The sequence below is a fragment of the Dromiciops gliroides genome, chromosome 1 (genome assembly GCF_019393635.1).
Source record: "Dromiciops gliroides isolate mDroGli1 chromosome 1, mDroGli1.pri, whole genome shotgun sequence".
In the NCBI taxonomy this organism is placed as follows: Eukaryota; Metazoa; Chordata; class Mammalia; order Microbiotheria; family Microbiotheriidae; genus Dromiciops; species Dromiciops gliroides.
The window spans coordinates 681925160-681942732 of NC_057861.1; the positions used below are offsets into that span (position 1 = coordinate 681925160).

The 17573-nt window shown below is 35.8% G+C and overlaps 1 protein-coding gene across 1 annotated transcript in view; it reads left to right on the top strand.

The window, feature by feature from the left end:
• The window catches only part of ADCY1 (adenylate cyclase 1), a 348458-nt gene extending 331283 nt beyond the window's left edge, over window positions 1-17175 (top strand). The window contains exon 20 of the mRNA XM_043979268.1: window positions 1655-17175. Coding sequence (XP_043835203.1) covers window positions 1655-1993 — 339 coding nt within the window. The 3' untranslated portion in view covers window positions 1994-17175. The remainder of the gene's footprint in view (window positions 1-1654) is intronic.
• Window positions 17176-17573: the final 398 nt, after the last annotated feature.

Genomic DNA, 17573 nt, shown 5'->3' on the forward strand with positions numbered 1-17573 from the left:
AAATGCCATTCTATGAAGAAGTCCATATACTTCACCAGACTGACAAGTAGTCCATGATACAAAAAAAGCTTAACAATCCCTATTTTCAATGCTGAATTGAATGTTCATGTTATTCTAATTTCTTTTGAATAAAATTGTTGGCAGTAGGGAATGAGTTGGTACATAGTGTTGGCAAAAAAACAAAAAAACCTAGAGATCATGCTGGGCCCCATCCACCCTTCCAGATATAATCCTCGTTCCAGCCCTTCACAATTAGAAGTTTCTTCCCAACATTCTCAATCACTTTTTTGAAGATGGGGCAATCAATTGGACACTGACCAAATCATAAGAAGCACTAATTGCTTTTTGTTTTCTAAAACAAATTGTCTACAACTTTCTAAGTTTAGCCTTAGTTAGAGATCAATAAGCATTAATGAATGATAATGAGATATGACATTGCCTCCTCACTTGGTATGCAGTTTCCTCATCTGTAAAATAAGATGATGAACTAGAACTTCTGTTCCAGATGAAAATGTTCCTTTATTACTTAAAATTTCTTATATTATATGATTTTGTCTGACTCCCTCCTTTTCATTTATCACATTGTACCTTGTTTAATATTCGTTTGTGTACATATATCCCCCATTAAACTGAATGCCTTGAAGGCAAAGACTGCTTTTTTGTTTTTCATCTTTGCATCCCTAAAAACAAGCAAGTGCAGAACCTTCAATGGATGTCAGTTAAATTGAATTGAATTAAATAGTTTAAGTAATTTTAACTTGAAGAACAAGCAGCTACAAAAGCTGGTACAAACTGATCCCTGGAAGGCACACTAATAAACTATTAATGGAACTTTGAATTGGTCCAACCATTTTGGAAAACAATTTGGAATTATCTTGAGAAAATGACTAAAATGTCTTCACCCTTTGACCCAGAGATCATACTTCTAGGCACATGTCCCACACAGGTTAAAGACAAAAAGATGGTCTTATAAGAACCAAAATATCCCTACCCAAACTTTTTTTTTAGTAACAAAGAATTGTAAATAAAGCAGATGCCCATCAGCTAAGGAATGTCTAAATGAAAAGTGATATATGAATGTAATGGAGTATTACTGCACTTTAGAAAATAATGAATCTGAAGAAGTCATAGAAGTATGGGAAGACTGATACCAGTAGAGAAAACAAAGTCAGGAACATAATACATAATTGCTACAACAATATAAATGGAAAGAACATAAGAACAGGAAAACTGAAACCTGGGACATTATAATGACCAAACTTGGTGCCAAAGAAGAGATGAGAAAATATACCTTCTTCCCTTTTTTGTACAGATGGTTAATTATGGGTGCATATATTGCGAGATTCTTTGGTTAACGTGTTGTTTAGTTTTCTTGAAATCTGTCTGTCTCCCTCACCCCTCCTCTTATTTTTCCTGTTTATAGGATATGAAGATAAATAAGACAAAATAGGTATTTTATCAATGATAACCAAAGAAACTACCTTAAATAATTGTTTTATGTTTATTTTATATGTATTTTGCATTTACTTACCTGTGAATATGTTGTCTGCTAAGTGTAGACACTTTTTGCCTCACATCCCCTAAGCCTAGCATAGTGCCTAACGTATAATAAGTAAATGCTTATTGAATAACACTTAATTCTTTTTGCCAACAGGTCACAGAAGAAGTCCACCGATTGTTAAAGCGTTGTAGCTATGAATTTACTTGTCGAGGGAAAGTCAGTGTCAAGGGAAAAGGTGAAATGTTGACCTATTTTCTGGAAGGAAAAGCAAATGGAAGTAATTCCCAAACCAGGTCCTTAAACTTAGAGCGGAAAATGTATCCATATGGGAAATCAAACATTCAGACAAAACTGGGCACCAGCTGCCCTTCTGTCTCATCTGTGGCTAGCTTTACAGTCAAAGCTGGGATTGGAGCCCTGCAGACAGCAGGCACCCATACCAATCCAACGCTCCATTACCTTCCTTCTGTGCCAGCTGTGAAAGAAGCCTAGACGAGTACCATTGCAAGTGAACTCATAAAGTATGAATACTTTCCAAGGGGATTTAAGGTCATAGGTTGTGGCATCAACCATGGATCCAATCTAACACAACCAAAGAAAGCTAGGAAGCTCCGTAGAAGAAAACTTGGAATGGAAGCGATAAGGGCTAACCATTGTGTTAGGACAAGAATAATGCAGATTTTCTGAAAATAAGGAAAATTCTCTTGGACTTTTAAAAAGGTAAATGGTTTACTTAAGAGATGTGTATAAATGATAATGTATGTGTGTATATATCCTAACTCTATATAAACACATATACACTCACACTCCTATATATAGGCAGAAACATTTATATAGATACATGCATTTATTTAAACCTTATTCGCAAAGGCATAAGGGAGCTATGTCTCATCTTCATATCCATTATTGTTTGGTCTGAGTTGGGTCTAAAATTTTGATGAAGGATATAGGATATTAGGAACATATTCTGGGGTTATAGCAAGAACAATGAAAGTTTTGCTCAGAGTTTGAATTAATAAACAAGCCTAAAAAAATCAGCAGCTTTATCCAAGATTGAACTAAGCCAATTCCCAAACAGCTGCATCTGCTCACTCTAACTTGCCTATTCCAACCCTGGAAAACTTCCAATCTGCATCACATTTAGTACAATAAGTCAAAATTAGGTTTAAAAAAGTCTGGACTCAGGACCTCAATGGAATACTGACAAATACTTGAACCATCTCTAAGCATCTTTGCCCAGATGTTGCCCCATGATCAATCACAGGGTGCAGATCAAGCCAGAGGTTCCATGCTTCAGGTGCAGCAATAGGCTAATTATATTTAGGATCCCCTTTTTCTTTCTGAAGGAATATTTGTTGCTGTTGGATTTCTTCCAAAGGAAGCTCTTTGCTAAGGATTAGAGATTGAGGGGCTTCATACCAATTCATCACCTTCTATAAATGTCAGTAGTAGTACTTACATGCCTTGCCAATGATTTTTTTTTACTTTGATGACTTTTTGCTTCTTGTAAAGCCCTCCAAACTCACTTTTTAAATGTCCAGTGTTATTGTTCAAAGTAAATAAGGAGACAAATCTCATTTCTCATCTTTTTCATGTATGATTTTTAAGTTCCTATGAGTTGAACAATATGTTACTTTGTTTTGTTTTGGAGAAAAACAAACACACAGCATTTGGGAAGTTTATGTTATCAGACATCTTGTTTGTCTAGAATTCCTAATCTTTCTGAACAGACAATTTTAGATTAAGGAAATTATTTTAAGACCAGAAAACGGTGTTCTATCCCGAAGTTCCAGAAACCTATGTTAAAGCAAAATAGTGATAATAGTTGATTTCTATAGACTTGACATATGCATCTTTGTAGAGTTATCGAATTCATTAAAAGTCAGAGATTATTCAGGACATAAACTAGCTCAGAAGGGCAAAACTGTAATAGAATAAACAAGCAGAACAAACTGAAGCCTGTATGATTCTCAGCCCAAGGAGGTTATCTAAATTAGGGAGTATTTGGAAAACATGAAAGGTCCAGAGAGTTAATCAGGGTTTAGAGTTACGGATGTCAGAGAGTCTATAGGAGAAGCACTAGCAAATAGGGTTATGGCAGCCTTGGTCCCAAGAGATGTTACTTCTAGGCTGAAAGAGGTCAGAGGACTACAGCTGAATCTTACCACTTATTAAGTTTAATATTCTGGCAATACTCATAGAAACTTCTCTTCCAGAAAAGAGTGTGTGTGTGTGTGTATGTGTATGTGTATATATATACATACACATACATATATATGCACATATGTATATACACATACATACACACATATATACATATATATGTATGTAAATCTGTTTTGGAGTTTGATGTTTTTATGTTTGGTACAATGGAAAGTCTAGATATTTGTATAAATATTATTAATATTTTGTGGGTTCTCAAGATAAGTCTTTTGGATGACAACTCTAGCAGTTTGTTGGTAGTAAGATACTCTATTGTATTCATTTGGATCTAAAGATATCTCTAATTCTTCTGCTTACCCCATGTCAGGAGAAAAAGATGGGAAGGAATGATCTTCCTAGTGACTAGGTTGTTATGGTTGAGAATGAGGAGGGAAATTAACTTTGAATGATTTTTTGGGGAGGGGAGGAATTCAGGAATGCAAACTTGAAGGCAACAGGGAAATTATGAGAAAGTATATGTAGTATACCAGTATGTGATAAAATTGTATGGAGGTAAAATCTATCAGGGAAACATGGAATCAAAAGGTCACACAACCAGTAAATGGCAGAGTTAAGATTTGAATCTCAATTCTCCTACAAACTCTTCTGCAATACTTTAGTTTGATAAAAATGCTAATCCATTTGGAGAGGTAGGAAGTGATGTCAAGTCCTTAAGAAAGATCCTATTTTTACTATAGTAATCTACCTTGGAGCCATAGTAATAAAGCCATACAGCTTGGAATTACAATGTCACAAGAACACATAGCTTCTGGGGTGGAATTGTAACTTCAAGTGGAGCTAAAACTCCCACCCAGAGTTCTTTCAGGCTCTGAGGAATACTTGGGTCATATAGCAGAACTTGGCATGTCTATATGTAAAGATGGGCATCCTAGGTGACATCTAGAAAATTGTCAGCTATCAGAAAGCATGTGGGTAGTATATCATCTACAAGGTGACTTTCCATCTGAAGTCCCCACCACTACTCTCACCACCCTGCCTGTCAAAACATCACCCTTATCATTCATAAGCTACCAGGTAACTAGTACACCATTGGGAAGTTAAGTTCTTTAAAGAAATATGATCAAGAATGCATGGGACAAAAAAAAAAGAATGCATGGGACAGGAAGGAAGAGGGAAGGGAACATTTCTTACCATGGATTTTCCTATTGATGGCTCATGATAATTTAAACTTATTGCTGTGTAGCTTACAGTGGTGTCTTTATTCTGGAAAACAAATCAAATTTTAGTTGGGATACTTGTCTAGATAGATAGTTCTGTGGGTTAGTGGCCAGCTAATAGATAATGAATGTTCATGAGTAAAACAAATGAATTTGGGGGCATTTCTTGTTAAGATGCTTTTACTTTAATACTTCTGTTTGGTTGTTCTGCTTTTGAAAGTTGGGGAGAGGAAATTTTAATGTGGAGTCAGGATGAAAATAGGAGTAGTGCTTACTAAATTGTAAATTCCTTGACATTTTTTATTCATCTTTTTGTTCCCTACAGTGCCTAGCACAGTGCCTTGCTTATTGGAGGTGCTCAGTGAATGGCTATTGAATGAATGAATTCATTATAGAGTTGAGCAAAGAAAGTTTAATTTGTTAGAGTTTATTTAAAATAAGGGTCTTCAATAGAACCACAGTATGTTTCACAATTCAGAAAAAAACAACTCAATAGAATCCTGGTAGAACTTGACAATCAGGAAAGCTTGTGTGAATAAATATTGCAATGATTTCTTGAGGGAAGAAGTATCATTTATCCAACTGGGTTGCATTTTCCTCCACAAGTGTGTGAGGTAGAAGAGTTCATCTGGACCACAAAAGATCTTTGAGGGTGAATAGACCCAGTCAAGGGAAGTTCATACACAGGCTTAAATATAAGTACCACCAAAAATTGTTCAAGTAGGAAATTGCATGGGTAGATGAAGAAAAGAAGTATTAATGGAGTCAGATTATTTAGGATCCCATCAAAACAAACAAAAATGACCAATTTCAAAGCCAAGAAGTTTGATCTAAAGTCCAAGGGGATAAGGTGGCATGTTTGTACCAAAACATAGTCTGGTTAAGTGTATATAAGGTATTTCCAGTAATATCTAGGGAATTGGCCCAAGATACTTCAATTGAAGGACACTTTAACATCAGGGCATGAGTTGTAGTAGGACAAAGCTGTTCAGAAGGAGCCAGAATTGGAGTCCAGCTAAGAAAGAGTGTTTCAGCAAAGAACAAAAAGATGCATTTGGAACTAAATATGCTTTATTTTTTCCTGAGTTGTTGGCAACCTCTGCTTGAGTTAATTCAGATGAGTCGAGTCAATATTTGAAATTTCATCTTAAATAGTAGATTTCTCTTTACATAACAAGAGGCCCTTATATTAAGTTTTCCCATTTTATTGTTAATTTTATTTCAATAAGTTAACTCTTTTCATCCACACGTTCTTGTTTTTTTTTTCTTGTTGTTTTACCTTCTTTCCACCTATAACTCATGTGAATTGTATTTATGAAGAGGATATAGTTATAATGAACAATCAGACATGGTTCACAAATGCATGAATTCATATTAACATTGGGGAAATATATCATCTATTGTAATACTCTATTAACAATGATGATATATCCCAATAGCATATTTTAGTGGTAGAAATTTTGTAATCAGAGGTAGAAAAAAAACTAAGGTATAGAGACAAATTATGAATTCCTTTCCTTCTGTGCCCCATTAGGAAATTCCTACCTTACTCTCTTCTTGGCCTATTCAGGGCGACTCCCACATCTCTTAAGAGGGTCCTCAACCCCATATTGAGGAGGGCACAGGTGAACCAGGCATCAAGTTCTCTAGTAAGTCAGGCTTGGATAGTACAGCCCTTCTGTAAGTGGGGCTTGGACCCTGGGCCACCCACAAGATTCAGCAATGTTGCCTTTTTCATCTCAGCCACCTGACACCAGCAACCTAGCCCTGGGGCTTAAATTTCTTCCACCTCTTTGTAGCACCTCATTGTAACATCCTACCCCTCTTCCTCTTCCCCACCCCACCCACTGTATATCAGATATATGACAGCTTTTTGTAATTCAAACTCTGACTTAATGGATTGCTTCTTCTTGCTATAACACCTATCAAAGGGAGTATTCTTTTCTTTATAGTCATGACATTTGATCAGAGAAGGACAGGAATAACCCCTCTAAGTTGATCTGTATTCTTAAAACCTAGATAACATTCCAGCTTGAGGAAGCCCTCCCATCCTCCCCAAATAGGTGCCAATTCTGACAAGATGTTTTTGTAGGATGTCTATTGCAAGCACAATGTTTCACTCTCATTTGCATGATTTCTCTTCAAATGATAGTGATGATGAATATCTTTATACCAGAAGATGAGAACTCTTCAGACTCTTATTTGTTCTTCATCATTTCTGTCCCAATTCTTCCTTCCTTATATTTGGGACTATTTGCAAACCATTAATTTCTCAGAAATTTTTCCCACCAAGTTTTTATAATCTTGAAACTACAAAATAATATTCAATGAAGTTCTTGAATAAATACTTCCAAGAGTTTTATATGCTAATGATATATGAACAGAATACTTCAAATAGATAAACTGTATATATTTTCTCTGAAAATGTCTCTCATGAGCATTGGAATAGCAACTATTGTTTGGCTGAATGCATCCACATCCCCTTACATTTTTTTTGTTTTACATTTTAGCTCTTCCTTTCCTTTTTTTTTTTGTTTTTGTCTTTTTTAGTGAGGCAATTGGGGTTAAGTGACTTTCCCAGGGTCACACAGCTAGTAAGTGTTAAGTGTCTGAAGCCGAATTTGAACTCAGGTCCTCCTGACTCCAGGGCCAGTGCTCTATCCAATGCGCCACCTAGCTGCCCCCATTTTAGCTCTTCCTAAAATCTCAGAGAGCCTATTCTATGATCATATTGAATGTGTGTGTGTTTTTCAATATTCTGCCAATACAGAGACTATGGTTGCGTCTTTAAAAACAACTAATTCAATCATTCTGAGAACATGTAGCCTATTGAATCTAGAAAGAAGAGGGAGAGAAGGAGGGATGGAGGGAAAGGGGGAGAGAAAGAGAGATGTAGGAGGAAAGAAAGAAAGTAGGAAAGAAGGAAGAAAGGACTCATTCATTTAAAGAATTATTTGATGGTTTGATTGAATTTGTTGGTCAAAGAGGCAATGTGGCATAATAGTTAGAAAGATGACTCCAGAATCAGTAAGACATGAGTTCAAATCCTGCCTCTGGCACCTACTGGCTATGCAACCCTGGGCAAGTCACTTCTCAGTGCCCCAGGCAGTAGCTCTCTAAGACTGTAATATATAGAGAGGTGCCGATCTGCACTGGTTGAGAGTTTCCTTGCTGGGAGTTACATATGCCAATAAAATCATAGATCTGTCTCCCTTTTCCCTTGCTTCTCCCCAAATTGGTCAATTCAGGTGTATGGTTGGATGTATGCATGTGTGTGTGTGTGTGTGTGTGAGACAACAAGTGAAGAAATGAAGAAGTCATGTAAGAAATGCCATTAAGAATATGTTGACTCCATTTTTGCTAATGTTTGTAGTTCCTTAGGTATATCTTGGACATTTTTTGGAAGCAAAAAGAGCTCTTCCAGTAAACGACTGTTCTAGGGCACTAAAACTGTAGCCTAGTGACCCTTAAGAGTGAATATAGCCTTAACAGTTAATGGGGGCAATGATGTCTAATGGCATCCTAGAAAAGAGCTCAAGTTATTGTGGAATCTGACTCAATAGGCTACTCAGCCTAGAATGTTTGCAGACACAAAAGCCTCTTGACATCACACTAGTAGGTGCCACAGACCACAAGCTCAAAACTGTTGAGCATAAACAATAGGATTTCCATTCCTGGAAAAGGGGATGAGTGATTCGCACGAGTATGTTCACTTTAACAAACAACTTTCCTTTATCATCAGCAATTCCAAGCTCTGTATGGGCCCTGTTGGAACAGGAGCACTATTTAGCCATAATGTCCTTTGGAGTTTTGTATTGCAGTGATAAGCAACATTTTTTAATTTGTGATAAACTTGTATGATATTGCCTTATTTATTTTTAATCTTGTACAGTGTTATTGTACAAATGCCGGCCTTTAATGTATTATTCACTTTAAAGAATTTATTATAAAAAATGTAAATAGTTTATCAATTATAAGTAATTGCATGTCCAATTGTACCAAAAACCCACACATAATATTGACATCGTGATTTCTCTCTCTCTCTCTCTCTCTCTCTCTCTCTCTCTCTCTCTCTCTCTCTCTCTCTCTCACACACACACACACACACACACACACACACGGCACACTTTTAATGGATGTTGATGGTTTTTTATAACAGAGGTTTTACACCTGCATGATGATGACTAGCTCTTTGGAAATGGCTGTTCTTTGTGCTCCTCTTTGCAACCTCTTGCATGCCACTCATGCCTGATGTAAGTGACAAAGCAAAACAAAATCCAGGATGTCTCTAAAGTGCTAGAACATATCACTTTTGACACTGAGTGTCCCCAGTCTGTGCACGTGCATTCAACTGAGCAAATTTTGAATGAAAATGCTAGCCCAGAAAAAAGCTCCCCTGCTGCCAATAATTTCATTGTTACATCCATATCATTGGTATTGTAAAAGCCATCTGTTGAAAATTCACACCTTCAATCAGTAGAAGCAATAAATTTAACTCTTTACACTGTAACATAAAATGAATGGAAATGCTGATCGTGTAAACATTGCAAACATTTATTGGATGCTGAGGACTCCTTCATTTGACATTGGACAAGTATCAAAGAAAGAAGTAGGGATGTTACCCAGGTACGCTATTTCAAGCGAATAGTATAATTATTGTATCTGAAACAAAAACACAGCAGAAACATTTGATTCATTGCACATGTGTTCACACACATGCATGCATACTGACATACAAACACACACTCAAATTCATCAGTTCCTATGCAGTTCTGAGCAGTTCATATTAAACCAATGGGCATGGATTGTGGAAGCCAGAATTTGGCTCAGAATTTTCATTAGTTGTTCCTATTTAAATTTCCATTGAGAAGCTTGTGTTTATAAGCTTCCAAAATCTCTCAAATTAACTTTCCAACTTGCTTCCAATAGAGACCCACAAGAAAACATTCTGGCATTATTTCTTTTCCCCCAAAGCTACCATCTCTCTAGTACTTCTCATGGGCCTCTGATTTATGTTGTTTATGAAAAAAAAATGAAAATAGGTTCAGTATGTACTTTAGGAGGGTATGATATAAGACCAACAAAAGTTCAGAATGGAGGTTGGAATTTATGAGAGTAAAAATTCTCTAGTATGCATAATTAAGTTAATAGAGATTTCTTTCTTGATCAAAATAGGTTTGAGTTTATCATGTGAAATATTGATTGTGACACTGTAGTTCATTTTTCTATGATTTAAAGTGTGTCTAATGAAGCAGATCCTCTGGAGTTCCTCTTGCTTGGCTCAGTCTACACTCTGCCAAAAAGCTCTGATAAATTCAGCAAAAAAAAAAAAATTCCATTATCCAAGTTTAATCTACCTGTCATGAGACAATGTGTTAAGGAGAGTGGTTGGGTAAACAAAATACACTATTTGTCTTTGGTGCCTCTGATGTTTTTGTTCATCAAATTTTAGAGCTGACAAAGACCTTAAAGACAATAGTTCCACACCCTCATTTTACACATGAAGAAACAGAGTCTCCAAGGGACAAAATGACTTGTCTAAGGTCATGTAGCTAGTTGTAAACCCAGCCCTTGGCCCTAAATTTAAGATGGATGATCAAGGACACTCCTGACTGCTCTCATCACTGGAATATGTATATAGTAGTGATCTATGATCTAAATGGCATTCTTTCAGATGCCTTAAAAGATTTAATGTAGCTTTCTAAACTCTTAACTTAATATAGGTATGAAGGTAAGGTGGGAGTAGAGAACCATTTTAGATTGGGTCTTGTTTAAAATAAACATAGTAACTTGTTGAAAGTTAGAAATTTTTACTTTAGGAAGTAAAAATAATTGCATGATGAAATAAATTATACTCAAAATATGTCTTAGGACTGTACTTAAAATTTCTTCACTGAACTAATCATAAAGATTGAACTTTCAAAAAACAAAACAAAACAAACAGAAAAACATGACTATTGTCCCTTAGAGTAGGGTTCACAGTATGGTACAATGAAAAGAAGTGATAAATTGTCATTCAAAGGATCTGGGTTCGGGGCGGCTAGATGGTGCAGTGGATAAAGCACCGGCCCTGGATTCAGGAGTACCTGAGTTCAAATCCGGCCTCAGACACTTGACACTTACTAGCTGTGTGACCCTGGGCAAGTCACTTAACCCCCATTGCCCCTCAAAAACAAAACAAAACAAAGGATCTGGGTTGAAACCCCAAGTCTGTGGTTGATCTGACCTATGTGATCTTTGCCTAATATCCCTTTGCCTCACTAGGCCTAAATCTTCTCATCAGTAAAATAAGGGGACCTGTTCTAGATGATCTCTAAGGCACCTTCCATATCTAAGTTTTGACTAGATTGACTTTACAGCCTATGGTCAAAAACTACATGGGGAAATCAGTATTATCAGTTGGGCCTCCCTTTTTAAACTCTATATCCCTTCCTGGGAAAAAAATAGTACTTTCCAGTTTGATCAGCTCCCTAAATAACCAGAATCATCTTTGACTGCCTTTTGGCTGATTCATATCACCCAAATGTACCATCAAAGAATGAGAACTTGTTGCTTTTGAGGTTGTATTTGGATTTTTCCAAGACTGAAATCAATGAGTTCCAAAAAATGTTTATAGCAAGAGTGGCACAGTTACAATAATATTATCACCTCTCAAGAAGACTACATTGAAAGAATAACTCATTTGTATTTATAAGTTCTAGTGAATGATTCAAAGAAATCCAGAGTCAATGTCCATTTTAAAATAAAATATGTATTTCAAAATTGATGAATTCAATATAGTATGCTAAAATGAAGTTATAATAGGGCAGTCAATTCTGGGCATGATTTTTTTCTCTTCCCCTTTTAAGATACCTGGCTGCCTGCTATGGTTTTATATGTTTATTTGTTTTGTGGTTCTAGGTGCAGCTGAATGTTGTGATGCTGTTTGGCCTTACAGCTTAGTGCATGACATCACCAGGTTTTTGGAGGGATGGAATTGTTTCTGCCTATGCTCCATGAGAGTTTTTAAGACTTTGTATCTTAGAACTACCTATCGAGTTGTGCTATACTTAGGGTATTAAAAAAATACCACTCCAGTAATGAACTAGTAGATTATAAGAAGGTTAAGAGACACTGGAAGACATCTTAGGAATATATGGAGACTCAGATCAGATGTTGGAAGTTCTGCAGAATAAATAAAAAATGAAACATGCAAACTTCCCCAACATTTTTAGAGGAACCTCAGAGCTATCATAGAGTCTAGAAACCAGGTCCCTATAGCTATTCAGTATATAGCTGAGTGTTCATAACCATTTGCATCACCATATTGACACAAGACCGTCCATCAACTATTTTATTCATTCCCATTTCACACTGCTATTTACTCTGCTCTCCTACTTCAATTTGTATTTCCAGTAATGCATTTGTCAGGTGTCAGGTGTCAAGGGCATGAGTTTAAAAAGGAAGCAGTGATGATGGAAGAGATGAACAGAAACCAAAGCACAAACAAAGGTTAGATCTCTAGTCTCCAAAGGGAAGTAAAACTGTCAAGGATAGAAAGAGGCTGCCCAATGAGGGAAAGAAAAGAAAGGAGGTAATGAGAAATTATGCAAGAAGCAACCCTATATAGTCCATGCAAATTACAAGTAAAAGGGCAGCTAGGTGGCACAGTGGATAAAGCATGGGCCCTGGATTCAGGAGTACCTGAGTTCAAATCCGGCCCCAGACACTTGACACTTACTAGCTGTGTGACTCTGGGTGAGTTACTTAACCATCATTGCCCTGCCAAAAAAAAATACAAGTAAAAGATGAAAAATATCAAATCATGATTATTAATTTTGCTTCTCTTTGAACATAATTTCTATGCCTCATTGATTCTTAGTATGTGGCATTCTGGCATTCATTTTTTTTTAAATCCTGGAATCCAACATAAAAATCCCAGTGCTAATGATAAAGGAGGCTGTACTGACCAGAAGATATTTCTATAGCAGTGGGTTATGCCTCATTTCTATCCCCTCATCCCACTGGGTATTAATAAGGACTATTCTCAAACACAATCTGTCTTATGGAAGTGTGTGAAAAGTGGATTTTTTCCCAGATGTATTCATCTGAAAACAGCTGGGAAAAAAAAGAATCAAGCAAACAGTATAAATGACTTTAAAATGATGAATGAAACCTTGCCCCTTCTCTCTTTTAAAGAAACACTGTCATGTTTCACTTCTATCTAATATCACCTGTTCATGCCAAGATCAGAATAGCAGGCTCTGATCTTTAGACTTTGGCTACTTGATGGATGTTGAACTTTTAAGTGTTCCAAATGTAACAGCCTATGCCTTTCAAAACTTCCAGGTGTTCTGTGTTGTGTTTAAACTTTGTATACTAGTTGTGTATGCATTATCCTTCTTAGAGAAGATTCACAGTAAAGGGACTATAAGCATTACTTTTTGAATTCCACAGATTTACAAATCTCTTGGCTATGCACAGTTATATTACTCAGCATTTAAACTAAGTTTTACTGATGTTGGGTAATGCTGATTATTGGGCTTCTTTGCTCTGAATCTATGATCAATCTAATGGCTATTTCATGGAGGGCATTTCCCTGAGGTTTAAGATGATAGGCAGTGATAGCTATTTAAAAATTGGGATAGGATTGGGAAGATAATAGAATCAGGAGCCACGCACAATGGTTTTTGTGTCCATAGGTGTGAAGTGGTAAATGAAGGAAATTATCTAAGCAATTTCAGTCCCCTAATCTGTTTTTAAGGACACACAAGGTTTAGGAACATAATTGCCCATATTAATTGTAACTGGTTAAATGAATCATGAAATAACTCCCCTCATTTTGATTTACTGCTATAGACATAGCTGGCAAGTTTATAGGAAAAAAGGATAATGGTCATATCTACACCTGGCTCCCAAACTGGACTATGGCAGAGCAACCAATCTTAACCTTTTGGCTGCCTTCACCCGGATAGACAGAATCATGCAACAACTTGTACTGATTGTTAGGATGGAGGAAAATAAATAGGTTATCTGTGGTTCATTAATTTAATACCTCCCAATCTCTAACTCATAGCTAAATTGGACCTGAGCCATTAGTATAGACCCAACAGTGATAAGGTTATTGACAAACACTGTTGCTGAGAGAAGAGACTATGAACCTTAGAGAATGTAAAGATTTGCAAAGGTACGCTAGTAGATTCCTCATTAAAGAGACAATGCTAGACAACAGAAGGCAGGGAATTCAAATGAAACTAAGAACATTTTGTAACAAAACCAGGTGACATCATTGATGCTTTAAAAAGCACACAATCCAATGCAAACCATGTGTTCAGTATAACTAGTTTTCAGTTGTGAGTTCCACAAATACTAAAAGTATTCCATTTAAGTGCTTTCTCTTGTAAGTGATTTTTAAAGTACACCTAGCCAATGTAGAAGTAGTCATACAGACTGTGAGCAGAATGCCAAATCAAAGGAAAGTTTAAAAATATCTATTCATTCTTAGCATATTTTATCTATCTATGCAACACCACTATTTGCATATTTGAAGATGTATACAAATTACTTTTCACTTTTTCATTTCATAGACATAGCAAGAATCTTGTCTTTAACAAACTGACTTCCAACATGAAATCTTTCATATATTAAAGAGTATTTTTGCATCATAGTTTCAATTAAGCAAGTATGTACCTTCTATATACCAGTCACTGTGCTATCTGCTGGGGTATATAATGACATAACAAAACAAAAACTCCTGCCTTCAAGGAGCTTATATTCTCCTACTCAAAAATCTCTCCTCATTTAAGGAGCTATATATACTATGAGACCAAAGTGATAAACCATTTCTCTCAGACTCTGTTGCTTTTTTTTTTTAGGATGAATCTAATTTATATTTTAACACATGCACAATGATCACCTTCATTTGTATGATTTGTATCAAGCTAATTTTCCCACTTAGTGCCTTTTAACTGGTTAATATGCTGGAGACATTCTTCCAAACGAAATGCTCCTCATGGGTGCTTCATGAGGTCAGCAAAATAAGAGAAATTATTTTTTTACTATGATTAAAAGTGATTTGAGAGGAGGAAAATCATTTTTTAATAAGGTTATGACCATAAACTAGTCAACTTCCTGAAGTGATCATTAAATTGTCTTGATTTGTTTCTATTTCCATTTGGTTGAGTAGGATGTAAGCAAAGCAGTTGCTCAACTATTGTTTCTACTTTTTGATTTGGCCTCCTCCTCAGGTTCTTAACCTAAGCAATTAAAAAAAAATGTTCTAAAGGATAGAAGTAAAAAAAAAAACCACTATGTATTTCTTGTTTTATTGCTAATTGGCATTGATTTCCCTCATCCTACTTTCTTTTTCCCCCTTTGTTAATTAGAGAAAACTTGACTTTGTTCTATATGTATTTATAGCATTAAAACAATTTCCAACATTGCTTGAGCCACCATAGTGGAGTGGACAAAGGGCCTGCCTTAGATTCAGTAGGAAATGAGTTCAAACAATGGCTCTGAAAACTATTAGGTATGTGGCTCTGGGCAAGTCACTTAACCTCCTAATACCCTTGGACAATTCTCTAAGAATGTAACCTATTATAGAATAGCTAATAAAAAATGAGCACAGGAAGTTTACAGACTATGTGTTATTTCCACTGAGATAATCACAAGTCAAATCATAAGCTCCCTTTCCCCCACAAAAAATCCAAATACTTGTTATGTATGCCAGAGAACAGAATGAATACACACATATATGTATAAACATGTATGTATATGTACACAGTTTGGATACATAGATAGCCCAATGTCCTATGGAAAATGAAACAACCTCCACCTCCATTTCATTACCCTAACTGCCTAAATTATAAATCATAGATATAGATTTGGAAGGGACCTTAGAGGTCATTTAGCTCACATACCCACTCCCCCCTCCACATTTTATAAAAGAAGAAACAATACCAGAGAGTGACTTGCCTGTGGTCACCCAAGATGCAAGCATCAGTGACAGCATTTGAACCCAAGTCTTCTGAGTTCAGAGCCAGTGAGGACTCTTTCTATTATATACATTACTGTCTTCTATTTGTCTCTATTATATATATATATGTATATATGTATGTATGTATATATGTATGTATGTATGTATATATGTATGTATGTATGTATATATATATATATTAGATAGTCTGGAAGAAGGCAGATAAATAATATTTTATTTTATTGGTCTCACAAAAAAAATGTTCACTTAGAAAGAAATCGTAATATCTACCCAATAGCAAATGTTGTTTGCTAAATTACCTAAATTGCTCAATAACTGCTAAGTCACTTAAAATGTTTGTTTGGATGGACTCTCTACTTATCTTTGCATGGCAAAACTGAAATAGAACTTGTCTATCCACTTGGAATTCGCAACTTTCAGAAGCATTCTCCTACATCAAAGAATCTCTTTTGGTAAATGAGTAGCTAATGGAAGCAATACAAATTGACCCTCCAGAAAATTGTTGCTCCTTTGGAAGAGCACTAAGCACAAATTTGACAGTTATTATGAACCTACACGCAAATGTCCACAGAAAATACATCACACATTTAAAGATTCACCTTAGCATATTTCGGTTTTCCAGAGGCTACTCTGTTGACACCCTTGGACCTTGGCTGTGTTATGGACCAAAAATTATCCCCCTTGATTATCTCTGTTTTGACAGACATATTATTCATGTTTTGGTAGGAAAGACCAGAGAGCATCAATGTTAACATTGATTTCAAACCACAATGTAGCATTTCCTCTACCTCTTGTTACATATAGAAAATTTCCCCTTCTAAAATAAGAATGTTTCACAGGAGGATGACCAATCCTCTGAATATAATGTGTGTGTATATATACACTAACATATATACTTACCTATATATGTAGGGTATACATATATATGCACACATATATAATACTCTTTGAACTCTCATCATATGTGACATCTAATCAGATGCTATCACAGCAGGGATTTTCATTTGTAAAACTTCTAAGAAACAATAGAATGAAATAATGTTTCCTATAGAAATGACACTTTCTTTCCCTCCTAAGCATACAATATTCTAAAATGAATTATTGGCTCACCCTGTTCAAATTCAGTATGTGGCACAGCTATCCATTTTTCCAGCGACATGGGGGATGAAAACTGTCCAGTGGGTATTCCTATCTGCGCCAGGACTGAAAAGGAAATTCTACACTCATTTCCATTTACAGAGGCACTTCAAGTATAGATTTATTGTGCCTTAGCATCAAATCCATTAATTAAAACAACAAGGCTTGATTTTAAAATATTTTTTTAAATATTTTTTGATCCTAAAAGTTTTGGTAATTACATATCATATTTGCCACCTCTTTGTGCTATTTCTTTCCTTTTTTAATGTTACCTTTCTTTATTTGGACCAAGTACACAAACAGAGCAGCTTTGCCAAGATATGTAGAAAACCAGCAAAGGGAAAGGAAGGTAGAAATAAAATGATAAAAGTATATCCTATATTGTCAACTGACAGGGGAGTTCATCATTTGGTGAGTCTTTTTTAAAAATAGTGACTTCCTCTGTTAAATAATTTAACCCCAACCAATAGTCTCCAAATGCCAAATGGGTGATATTCCAAGTCAACCATTTAGAACTTAGAACATATATTTACCCAGAAACAATTATGTAAATATCAGTTAGGTCCCAAGGCTAGCCCAC